Raw genomic sequence first — 13622 nt, forward strand, 5'->3', positions numbered from 1 at the left:
TTTTCTCTTATAGCTTGTCTTTTGTTAATTGTATTTGTAGCACACTTGTATTGCCTTAGGCCAGGTTTCAAATTAATTTTAGGTCAAAGGCTGGATATTGTGGGCTAAGTTTAGTTAAACAGTGATCTACCCATTAAGAGCGTACAGTGTTATAATACATGTGCTTGCACAACTACCGAATGCTGTCTGCAATAAAAATAAAGCTTCTACTGCTTTAAGACATAAGCTACTGTATAACAAAAGACACTGTATGATGAGTCCATGTATGCAGTTGAGCAGTCTTTAAAGAGATCGACCAGTGAATTCGAACATCTGCATTTAAACGTACAGTTTTGTACAGTTACAGTTTATAGGCGGGGATATTATGCTTTTTTGTCAAAACTGGACCAGTACAACCAGAATATTAGTATGGTGAAGAAGCTAACAGTGAGGAAAACAACATACAAAGCAAACAGAAATCGATCAATGACCTCCCCCAACTGTATCCACTCCTTTGAGTTCTGGTCACTGGAGAAATGCTTATCAACATGCTGGCGAATGGTGAGTAAATCTTCATGTAGCATCTTTAGTTCCTTCAGTTCTTGCCCATCAAGATTTAATGGTGTTTTAATGCCCTTTTCATGGTATCTAATTTGGTTTCTTTCTTTCTCAGGTGAGCAGGAAATTATGTAACAGGTGTTTTCTGTTGGCAGAAATAGTTTGATTTATTAATGTGATCTATAGATAAGTAAACACAATATTTATCATTGATATGTTGTAAATAGACAGTCTGCATCATTTCAAAGCTTATGACTATAATGTATTTGATATATTCAGTATTTTTATTTATTTATTTTCATGTAGATGCACATATTATACTGCCAGTTGTCCAACTGGTTTATTATTATTATTTAATTATATATATTTTTGCAGAAAATGTTTGACTGGTTGTTCAGCCGGTATGAGACTCACTTTGAGGGGCAGGATTCTGGTCAGAGATTCTCTGGCCCAAACAAACCATTCGTGCCAGGTAATGCAGGAACAACACTTTAATCCAGTTTGGTAGAGGAGGATAGTCACTCGAGCCACAAAGAATATTAGTAACGACAATTGTCTCCAATAGACTGGCCACCATCAGTGCTAAACACACAGAGAAAAACACATCTGCAGGGAGAGAGGGAGACAATAACATAAGTTCCCAACCTACAAATTAAAGTTATTGATGTATATATCAGTGGGTCTTAAACTGTGGTATAGAAGGTCCGCAACATGACACTAGAAATTTACAACATTAGCCCCCCTCATGTTAAGTTTGATAACTTGAAGACCATTTTAATAGTCTGAAAAGCATCAGGTGGATACTTCATGACTTTTACAAATCTTGTGATACTTAAAAAGCTTCAAAATGACCACCATGAAAATGTTACTTTTGTTTCTGGTCTTATAAAACCCCTGATATAGAAAACATTAAGAAAAATTTATTAACACAAACTATGATTCACTATTACTGGAATGCAAACTGTAGAAGCTCACTCTGACAGATTTGCTTTATTGTATTTATACTAGTCACATGTCTGCAGAGTGCATGATTACTTTATGGTAAAATCAGCTAAAGCTTCAATAATATCCACCTACTGGATTTTGTTTAGGGCAGAGAAACGTATTAATGAAATTTAAAGGAACCGTATGTAAGATTGTGGCCAAAACTGGTACTGCAATCACTTTCAAATAACTGTAGAGCGGTGTATCCCCTCCCCCTCCCCCTGACTCGAGGTTGCCAGATAGGCTGGCATTTTTTATCCGACACGTTTGTAGCTGCAGCTGTGGTAACTAGAGCAGAGCTGGCAACCCGGATGCCGAAACACTACTGACTTCATGATTGGTAGATAGGTGGAGGGTGGAGCATCAGGCCAAAACACAACATGACAACATCAACATCAGTTGAGGGCTGCAACTTCACTTTTAAATGACAATATCCTGGCCGGACTACTGTTGTCAGTGATATAAGTATTTGCAATTAACATGATTTCTTAATGTCTAGTGACATATCAGGGCCATTTTATGATTAATTGAAATACATTTCTTACATACGGTTCCTTTAAATAGCAAACTAATAGGTTCCTTAAGGAAATGTGTATGATCTCTATAACCTACATTGCTGGTGTCTCTCATAAAAAGGACAATCTCAGTAGAGGGTTAAAAAACGTTCCTGAGATAACAGGAACAAGCAATGTCTCTGGCATTTATGGAGGACACTCAGTTTTCTCCAAATATGGAAGCCTGATTAGTTCACATCTGTGCACCTGCACAGACAAATGGCTTTTTTAGCCCAAGCCAAGGTTACGTTAGTAACCGGAACATTCCCTTTCGATACGTTTCACTTGCATTGCGTCAATCTCGGATGATTATGGAGAACGCACTGCAAAACGCTGTGCTGCTAGCACAGAATAGAAGCTGTCCTGCAAGGCCGTAGCCTGGCGGCGCTTAGTGACAAGGTCCCCAGACAGGCTACTAGAGTCAAGGACCTAGAATGTCCAAAGATGGCACGCTCGGGTTTGGGATCGGAGCCTGAGGGTATGATATCTCCTAGAAAAAACCCTGAGTGTGGAGATTGATTAGGCAGACAGAATCCGTGCCTGAAGAGCAGGGATGTCTTGGTTATAAAACCATACAGATGTCAGCAAGCCCAAGAGGAGGCCATTTCCCTGGTGGAGTGGGTCCTCACCCCAATAGGGCACTGCAAGTCCAAGGACTTGTAAGCTAGCAATATCGCATCTACTATCCAATAGGACAATCATTGTTTCGTAACTGACAGTCCTTTAGAGTGGCCTCCGAAGCACACAAACAGCTGCTTCGACTGCCTGAATTGGCTGGAATGCTCAATGTACACCCTATGGTGTTGGGGCGAGGCAGGTTAAGCCTCCTTGCTCCTCCGAAGAATCTGACCACCAGGTCATGTTTCCCAATCGACTGGCCAGCAATAGGAGCGTGGTACGCTGCAATAGCTGCCAAGAATACTTTGAGCGTGGATGGAGTGCACTCCCCCATCCAACAGCTCCTGCAGAAAAGAGAGAATGGAAGCGATCTCACAAGAAATGGGGTCTGTACGCCGGGCTGCACACCAGACAGAGAAGATTGATAATTTCTGCTGCGTGTTCATGACCTTCTGGGGGAAGCTGAAAATGCTCCAAATCTGTGGACCATCTGGGGGTGGAGTCTTCATTACCTTGAGGTGGTCCATTCTGGGACAGAATATCTGATCCAGTTTTCATGGAGCCTGGCACATGTTTTGCTCTTAGTGAGCGGAGATTGTCTGAGACCCCCCTGATAATTTATAAAGGCTACCACTATCACGTTGTATGAGCTGGAAGGACACGGTGCCCTCTGAGTTCCGGCTGGAATTCCCTGAAGGCCAGAATCATTGCCATTATATCCAAGCAGTTGTGCCAGCCCGACATTGGCTCTATCCAAAAGCCAAAGGCCGGCCTGCCTGCCGTCACACAGGGTGTCCCAACAAGTCTTGGAGGCATCTTTCAAGACTACTTTCTTTCTGAAAACTGAGCCCAGTTCCACTCCCATCTGATACTGTTACGGTCCCCATCACAGACCGTTCTCAAGAACGGTATGTGATGGGGATCTATCTGGATATGAAAGTATGCATCCTTCAGATCCACAGATCCTAACAAACACAATACAAAAGTACTGGCATCTAACACAATGCCTCCAACACCCAGAACTGAACAGGGGGTTGGGAGGTGCACACATGCTCGTTTTGGTGGCGGCCCGGCCTTGGCAGGACTTAGCCTCCTCGTCCTTCTGCCCAAGACATCAGGGCTGCTTGGGCGGCTCATGGTCCAGTAATAGTTTAGGGCGGGGTCCCTGGCGCTTGGGAAATGGGTAGTGCTTTGCTGGACGGAAGATCTGCTTCACCTCGGGTTCTGCCTTCTGCTGGGGCTAAGCAGTTGCAGGAGCTGGCTTGGTGTGCCTCTGAGCCGACGTTGATTTAGGGCGACTTGAAGCAGCCAAGGAACTCGTTCTCTTTGGCAGAAAATGACACATTGCCTGTGATGTGTACTGCGCCACCATGAAGAGTTCAGTGAAGCCATCCACCGCGGAACCAAATAAGCCCAAAGGAGAGACCGGGGAGTCAAGGAAGGCTGTCAGCATCCTTGATCTCCTTTAAGTTGAGTCAAAGGTGGTGCTCAAGAACCACCCGATTGGTCATGATGTGTTCGATCGCTTGGGGGCGTCGATTTAGTGGCGTGCAGGGCGAGGTTGGTTGCACTGTGCAGCTCTTTGAAGGCTGCCGGGTCAGGGCTGTTCTCGTCTATGTCACAGAGGAGTTTAGCCTGGTAAACCTGGAGGACCGCCATCGTGTGAAGGGGTGGAGCCAGCCTGGTCGCTCATGGCATTTGCTCTGGCCGTTACATGGCTTGGATGGGTGGGAGGCTTTAGATTTTCAGCTGAGGGCCATGGGTGGGCAGAAATGCTCAGAGATGGCTTCCTCTAGTGGGGGAAGTTCAGTATAGCCCTTTTCCTCTGCGCCGTCAACCGTGGTGAGGACAGATGATCTTTGCGCTGAAGGAGAAAAATTCGGACTCAAATTACTTTTTAGAGTGGCTTAAATAGTCGGCCCGCCCGTTTTGGCAGGTTGAAAAGCCATTAGTCTGTGCAGGTGCTCAGACATGAACCAATCAGGCTTCAGTATTCTGAGAAAATGCAAAGCAAGTGAACGGTATTGAAAGGGAACAAATAATAATAATAATAAAAAAATCACTTTTGTTTGATGGTCACTTTAACACATTCTGTTGACTATAAGTAACATTGCACCTACATGTCTACTAACTCTCTGTAGAGTGTTAGTAGAGTATTAGTAGACTAGTAGGGTTAGAATAAGTTGACTTGTAGATGCTAGGGCTGGGACAATAAATCGATTCTGAGATTTTCAGTATGCGATTCTCTCAATCTCAATCGATTGGATTATTTTATGGAAGATTCAAGCAGTGTCTGTAAGGAATTGGAAGAAATCTTCCAGAATCGTTTGAAGAATCGCAATCGTTTTATTGTCCAAGCCCTAATAAATGCAAAGTTTCTTATAGTCAGTAGAATGTCTGGTGGGAGCATCACAATAAAGAGTTAGCAGATATTAAGCAGACAGTCTATACTCTAATTAGAGTTAGTTGACATGTAGTTTTCAAAGTTACTTATAGCCAACAGAATGTTCAAAAGGGACCATCAAAATAAAGTGTTACCAAAAAGTAAGATTGAACATGGTTGCAGATAGTTGGTACTTGAAGGTTGAATTTGATTAAAGGCACCTGAATAGTTTAAGAACCACTGGAATATATGAGGTACAGTAAAAAAAAAAAAAAAAAAAGTATATATATTTATATCATATATATTTATAGCATTTTTTTTTTTTACAAGTACAGTAGGGTCCAAAAGTCTGAGATTTAAAAACTAATTTAAGAAGAGTTAAGATTTTAAAAACATTTATAGATAAGAAATGTTACATGAAGAGTAAAATGATAAAAAAAAAATTGTAACAAGTTTCTATCAGAATTAAATACAATACTGAAACATTCAAGACTGTTTAAATACAGTGATAACAGACTCATTAGAGGGATGGTGTTTCCTGTAACAGGAAGCAGATCGTTCATGAGGAGAAGGAAGACTGTGTAGCCCAGAATAAGAGTCATTTTGAAGGCAGAACGATCCATATTTTGAGGAGGCAGGAGGAAGCTGAACAGATCTACGGTAATCAGGCAGTAGCTGGGGATCAGGAGGTTCACCACATATAGAGTTGGTCTGCGCTTCAGGACAATCTAATACGAGACAACCATTAGAACAATAATAATAATAATAATAATAATAATAAAAAATCAAATAAATTGTCCATTCAAATAAAAAATTCTGAACTAAACATGAACTTAAAAATGTCTGTTAATCTTAGTAGATTTTTTCCCCACGAATATTCATAAGATTTATCAAGTACAATATTTAGGAATTGAAGGTGACACAAACATGATAAATAAGCTCATCCCAGCCCTCCAGCCCGCCAATGGTATTGTATGAGATGGAAGATTTTCTGCCGGTTATGGCAACCAGTTGCCACTCCCCTTTAGTCTCCATGTACTTCAGGGATTTTTGAAACGTGGCCTCCGCTGGTTCTAAAAGTGATAGCTGAATATCTCTATCTGTAGAGGGAGAAATGTATGTGCAGATTAATAATTATTGCAGATTTGCATTTGCATTTTCCATTTTAAGAAATCTTGAGAATTATTTTATTTTTTTTGTAAGTGAGATGACTAAAACACTGTTAATAAAAATCGACCTAACTGTCTTTTTAAAGACATTAATATTCTGCTGACTGCTATCCAAACAGATCGTCAAACCCACACAAATTAAGTATATTTGATTATATTATCTTAAACCAGAACTGAATGTTAACATTTTATTAATCATGATTAGATCATTTAATTTACATCCTAAAAAAAAAAGTTACGTTACTTACTTGTGTGCTTGTACGAGTTGAATGTGTAGGTGCAGTTTTGAATATCAAAAGGAAAGGTGTAGATGTCTAGGTTGCAGGAGCTTATCACATGGACTGGCTGCCGATCTTCTGCTTTGCCGTTGTTGTATAGATAAACATAATATGTGTCTGGGACTTGGTTATCACTCATGCTGTAATTAAATAGGGCAGCATGACACAGACAGCAACAACAGTTGGAACTATTGACAAAATATTAGTATTATAGTTGGTTAGTGTGGTTGTTGATTAGTCAACTCAACTTGTCTGTGCTGATCTTGAAAATATATTGTTTTGCACATACTAGGGATGGGGAATACTATGTATATTGACCAAGAAGCATCCAGTATTATCTGTAACTATCCGTTTAGTAATTCTCAGTAATTTACCCATTTTGTCTTGCCTGTAACATTCACTATTATTTTTCTAATAATGCAATGGCCCAGAGTCAATTATTCCACTTGTTTTACGGTTACCACACCTCAAGACACTGTTCAAATGTTTTATTATAATATGTTTGTCCGATTTTTGTCCCTAAAACACTTGTGTGTAGGACTAATTTCTTACGCATCTATTGCCAAGCCTCAGTTTCTAATTCCAAAACGTCATTCCAGAGGTAGTAACGGAGGCTTGAGCCATTGATATGCAGATCAGCCATTGATAATGCGGTCAAGACCTGCCTGAAACTACTTTAGTTGTGTGTTTACTGGGAAGAAATTGCACACCTTAGAATGTTCGTCTACCAAACAGAATCAAGCATTCAACAGCCCTGTAGTAGAACCTTATTTAATGGTTTGATTTATAATGTTGTATTTTAGAACTCACAATTCATTGATGACAATATCAGACCTCCAGAGTTTTTTTCTTGGCAGTGTAATTCTGTCTGTTCCACATTCATCAGGATCCCAGCTCAGACCTTCAATACTCCACTCCTTTCAAAAATGCAAATATCATAATTGATTAATTTTCTGTTTATATAAACACCTTTAAAAAAAAATTATGAGTATCAAAATATCATATTTAAGGTTTTAGGAATTGAAGGCAAATGTGACAGTTCATAATAGATCCTTACAAACCGCAGCCAGATAAATGACTCCAAGATTTGAGCTTTTTCATCCTAGAAGGGAAAACGTCCACAATTTCTATTTAGCCATTTGCAGATTATTAATGTAATGTGACTGCATACTGTGATTGGTATATTTGGAAATTTACTCACCACACCTAAAATGGCATACAAAATGAAACTCAAACCGATCTTTGTAGGTGTTTTTGGATTAATAACTGGCCGCATTTGGGTTTTGTTGAAGACACTCTCTCTGAGTGATTGTAGGAGGGACTCTGCGGTTGGCTGAGAGCAGTTTAAGGTGTCCGCCGATCTCATGAGTGCAGCTGCCAGAAGGGTTCGGTCCCAAAGAGAGAAAACAGTACAAAGATAGTCATGAAGGAAACAAGCTATATGCATACTAAACCAAAAAGATGTATTACAGGCCATGGACGACAGTCTCTTTTTAGGATTTGCTCATGTTTTGGACTTGATTATTGAAATGATTATCTTACATTGAATAATGAAGCAGGTGAAGATGAAATGAGTTGTAGAAGATTGGCAGTTCATTGTCTAGCCTGCAATGACAAATGTAAGCATTTGTTTCTGTATTCATGATACAACCAAATCTTTAATAAATCAATAAGAAGGTTTCTTGAGAACATTTGGACCTCTTGGCTTTGGAAAATATTTTTCAATTCAAAATAAACTAACAACAGTTTTTACCAGACCAGGTTCCGGTTGCATAAGAGCCCATATGTTAAGAAAACCCTTTAATCAGGGACGGACTGGGGCTAAAAAACAGCCCTGGACTTTCTCCCAAATAGGCCCATCATTCGGCCATTCGCCTCTAGCCGTGTGCGACAGACACTAGCCAGGATGTCCTGATACTATATGCCACAATACTGTAGCCTATCAGACAAGGTATTCACAGCAAGTAACATCTCCAAACCAATGATGATTATTGGGGTTGTGTTTATTAATGAAGCCTCAGCCTTCAAATAAAAACAAAAAATGTACAATGCCATAAAATACAAATAATGAAATGTCACTGGCTACAGTAACCCCAAATTACACAAACTTGTAATTATAAAACATATAGTAACTATATACCAGGGTCCAACCTTTTTGTGTGCGAGGGCTATACTCAAGGGATAAAATAATCTAGAAGGAATTTTTATTTGTTATACTCCAATATTTATTATACATAACATGGTGAAGCTTTTTTACTTTTCACCATCATATGGGAAATAATAAAATATCTTGATATTCTGGTTCAGACTTACAAGCGTTTGAAAAAAAAACAATTCCTGAAAAATTATGAAAATATTTGTAGATTTTTTTTTGTTGATTTTCTATAAACCTATTTTTATGTGTTATCAAAAACAGTAGCCCAAACATTTAGTATAAATATAAATGAAAAAAATAAATAAAAATAAACTGCCATAACTTAACAAAACATTACTGCATTAGGCCTACATTTAATACATGACTATATTAATATAACAGCATTTTAAATATGAATACAGGCATATTTCTGGAAAAGTCCAGAACGCACAGATTGTCAGTCCGTCCCTGCCTTTAATCATCTGCTGAACTCAAACGCAATGGATTATTTCATGTTAATTGAGGTTCAGGAAGTACTGATGTTTGTTTTGTTTTTTTGTAAGCAGTGTGTATTGTCAAAAATAAAATTGAATGAACACCGGTTTCTTATATTTTCATTACTTCCACTGTGCGCTGTGCCAGGCTTTCATTTTGTGCGCAAGAGTGGCTTATTATAGCTGCAGGCTTGGGTGAGTCCCCCCCCCATAGATTTACATAGATTTCTTGTTCCAGTAGCCTATTGTAAAGCCGGTTAGTAGACAGGACTAGGCGTCGAGCCGCATTGCGTGTAGGACGTCGTACATGTCATTCTGCCTGAATTTTAGGTCAGACCACGTTTAATCCCCATAACTTATATATTGTATTACAGCTGTATGGTTTAGTAAATTTGAAACTGATCAGTGATTAAAGTGATCAGTTCTGTTTATTATGGGAGATAAACCGCTTCTTGATGGTCATGTTTTGCAATAAACTATCATGGAATATTTAGTGTAAACACTTAGGTAAGGGTGATGGTTAAGACGTTTGTTGCAATGTCTTCAAAGAAAGCCCTTACCTCAACGATTGTTTCCCCCTTAAGTCAAACCACTTATGAGGTTTCATGCAACCGGACCCAGATCTAGTTTAGTTTCACTTTATTTTAAGGTGCCTTTGTTACAGTGTAATTATACAAAGTTCTGAGTAATATTAAATAAAACATGTACTTCCTATATAATTAGGGTTAGGCTTTAGTTTATGGTTCGTTACTTGAAATTTTGCTTAATTTACAGTTATTACCATAGTAAGTACATGTAAGATGTGGAACGGTCTTTTTGACCAGTTTACTTGTGATTCTAAAAAATCTTCACATACATTCATTAAATACCTTTTGTGAGTGAAACAAATAACTTTTGAATAATGATACTTAGAATAAACTTATTGGAATGCTACAAAGCAAAACGTTTATTTCCAACAAACCCATTCTAACTCCTAATAATCAACTCCTAATTATTTTCAGTTGAAACCCAACCTTCTTGTTAATTGCTGAATCTTACCTTGAATATTGACAGACGTTCTATATCCATAAAGTACTTGGTCAGTGTTGTGACTATCAGGGACCCACAGATTTTCATTTCAAGATCATTTCTCAGTTTGACAGGAAATGTGTTAGAATGGTGATTATAACAGAATGGTGAATAGCTGATTTGCTTAGGCAAATATGAATTAGTCATCTGGCTTGTGCTGGGTTGCAGCAAAGAACACTTTTGCAAAAGTCAGTATTTTACTTCTGGAACATTCTTTTGCATACTTAAGCTGAGGTTAAGGCATGTGGCATTGTCTAAAACTGTGGTTTAGATATGCCTGTCAGGGATTTCTGTGTAGATAAATCCAAGAAGAGAGATGTGTGACGCAGAATGAACGAATATATAACTTTTAATAAATACTAGGAACGGAAGAGCACTACACACATGAACATAACATTAACAGGAGACAGTGAACTGAAGAAACTGATTAGCTGATTCAGGTGTGTTTAACTAGGGTTGGAGCTAAACTCTGCAGGACAGTGGCCCTTTAGGAACAGGTTTGAAAGAGGTTATCCAATGTGGCGGCTCTTGCTCTCAGAGCAGCATGCTCCGCTTCAGTCTTTACATAAGCAGATGAAATTTTAGATACAGCAGATGCCTTTGATGATTAAGATCTGCGAGTCTCACTAGCTGCAAGTCTCACTCATCTATTTCATTACTCGAAAGTTAAGGGGTTGACTGAGCATGGGTATGTGAGGATGCCCCAGGTTGTGGAGACGCTTGCTGGCTACTTCCTGGTGCAGCATCCTCTTTGAAGACCCCCGCCCTGCCCTCGAAGCCTTGTCGAACAACATTGCGGCCAGGCTGGTGGAGACATGCACACTGTGGCGGTGCTGCAAGCTTACCAGGCTGATCCATTGAAGGACCTGAACCAAGGCAAGGGGGTGTCCCTGGACCCTATCCAGAAGCTCTGCCACACCACAGACCCTCTGCTTCACTAAGCAGCAATAAGGCCCGTACTATCGGACGTTATCGGAGCGGCACCTGTGGCTGAACTTTTGAGGTAAAAAATCGGCATCCTCGTAAGAAGGCGAAGAAGGATCTCAGGGAAGTTATTTCGGCAAAGAGAAAGCAAAAGCCAAAGCCTTAAGATCCTTGTTGGTTCCCCCCTGCTTCCCTTCAATCCCCTTCCCTCTCTCTGAGGGGTGTTGGGGTGCAAGAGGTTGTTGTGTTTGCTCTTACGGGAGTTAAGCTTGTTTTTTAAATAGTAAGTGCAAAAAAAGTTAGTGTTATTCAGATAGATGTATTTAAGTGGCTGTTTGTGCTTATGTCTGTTAGGAAGAAATACTTCCATATCTCTCTGGGGGATGTTGGATGTGAGGAGCTCATTTGCAGTGCAGGAATGGTGTTCATTTTTGTTTTTGCGATTAATATAGAGAATATTATGAGCAGCACATGGAATGAGATTTCTGGAATTGAATAGGTCAGGAATCTGATATTTGTCATACAATTATAATTTCGATTCTTCTCATCGATTCCTTTGTGTGCATTCTAATATGACGTTAAACCATTCACGTGCTGTTTTCTGTGCTGCACACACATCTAAAGCATGCTCACAAAAAAAACATTAACGTTACATTTGTAACCCAACACATTTTCTTTCATCAGCAATCTCTTATTCCTTTTCTTCCTCCATTTCAAAATCTCAAATTAACGCTCTGGAGTCAACGAATTTTCCGTTTGGTGGATTTTCCAAAACGAAATCGCGAAATCGACTTAAAATAATTTATGGTCATACAGATAAAAGCTATACATCATTCAAAACTGTAAAGAGTCTACTTTTATATGTGTCCACTTACAATCAAAAAAAAACATTGTGTTCTGTAAAATAAAGAAAACATACAGAGTGTGCTTTCTGCCGGTCTCTGCAAACTTTTTTTCTGGAGCATTCACAAAAATGAAACAAAACTCAATGAATTTTTGTCACACAGACATGAACAATATATAGAAATATTGAATTGTCTATTTTTAAATGATCTAATTCAAAATGAAAACAAATATTCTCTGTTTATGTAATCTGTTTGAAAAGAGAGATGTCAGTTGTTCTTGTGTAAGCTCATTACCTGCTAATGTGAACACTCTCAGACCCCAGGTTAACTCCATATGCTTAGAGTCATTTAGATCAGTGGTTCTCAACTAGTTTGGCCAAGGGACTCACATTTCCCATGGTCATTAAGCAGCAACACAAATTTTTAGGATTTTGAACCAAGCTTATTTATTTAATAATAAAACACACACAAGCACATCCCATTTAACTTAACATAAATATAAATGGTAAGAATTTAATTAACACTGATGAATAAACAATATTGTAAGATAAGACTAGCAGTCCCAAATTAGTTATTGTTAATAAAATAAAGTTATTAAGTTGGTATGAGCCACAACAGTCATCAAAACTATATAGAATTGATGGTAGTTTAGGTTAAGGCTACAGAAACTACAATCCTTCATACTTTCCTGATTAAGATGGACAGCAGGTATTAGCTTAACATTCTTGAGTACAGTTGAGGATTTAGTGACATAGGGCATACAATTTTACATCAGAAAACAATGGCAAACAAATTTTAAAATTGAATTATGAGAGGAATAACAACCTCACATAGTCACCTACTCAGGCAGTGACCACAAGGGTTTAATGGATCATTCAAACTAAGCAAACCAAGGTTGAGAAATGGCTTAGAGCACTTACACTATGCAAATGATGGGATTTTGTAAAACTTGAACATTTGATTAAAATTAAACAACCAGTTTCAGCATTGTCTTTGAACTCCTTGTCATCTGAAAAGCTGTAGAAGAGGTCTGTTGAAGAACAAAAAAATCCTTAAAAGTACCTATGATGGCGTCAGTGCTGTCACAAGCTATGTTTCCATCCAAAGTTACACATTTAAACTATATATAAAATTGGAATTGTCACAGCGTGACTGCAGCAGAAATGAAAAACAAAAGCAGGATCTATGCACAGCAATTAAATGTAACAAAACAATCAAGCTTCTCATAAATAGCAAGACACAATCAGGACAACCATCTAACATCGACAATAATGGACCAGGGACAACTGAAATTGAGGGCTATAAATACACAGGCAAACACTAGGGACTAAATGAGACAATTAACTAGAAACAGGTGTGACACATGAGGGCAAATCAAAGGGCAAGTGACATTACCCCCCATCAAAAAGGCATGTCCAAGCACCTTAAAACACCAACAAAAAAATCCAACAGAGTAGGAAGGGCAGGGGCTTATGAGGAAGATGCAGAAGCTGGCACGTGGGACAAGACAAGGGAGGAGCCAGTGAGGAGATGACAACGGGATGAGCCAGGGAAGAGATGGCGATGAGAAAAGCTAGGGAGACGATTGCAGGAGGAGCCAGGGAGTGACCCCAAACAGCAAGCAGGATACAGGC

The 13622-nt window shown here is 39.1% G+C and overlaps 1 protein-coding gene across 1 annotated transcript; it reads right to left on the minus strand.

Moving 5' to 3' along the window:
- Positions 1 to 266: 266 nt before the first annotated feature.
- Positions 267 to 10273, minus strand: LOC309475360 (5-hydroxytryptamine receptor 3C-like). Its single transcript, XM_082138131.1, has 10 exons — positions 10190 to 10273; positions 8066 to 8128; positions 7725 to 7897; positions 7581 to 7625; positions 7334 to 7440; positions 6494 to 6663; positions 6004 to 6176; positions 5594 to 5804; positions 952 to 1143; positions 267 to 682 (listed from the first exon to the last, which is right to left on the minus strand). Exons 2-10 carry the CDS (start codon positions 8118 to 8120, stop codon positions 363 to 365), a joined length of 1446 nt encoding a protein of 481 aa, XP_081994257.1. The 5' UTR covers positions 8121 to 8128; positions 10190 to 10273; the 3' UTR covers positions 267 to 362.
- Between the last annotated feature and the right edge of the window lie 3349 nt (positions 10274 to 13622).

Source organism: Leuciscus leuciscus, assembly GCF_965113295.1.
Source record: "Leuciscus leuciscus genome assembly, chromosome: 15".
Classification (NCBI taxonomy): domain Eukaryota; kingdom Metazoa; phylum Chordata; class Actinopteri; order Cypriniformes; family Leuciscidae; genus Leuciscus; species Leuciscus leuciscus.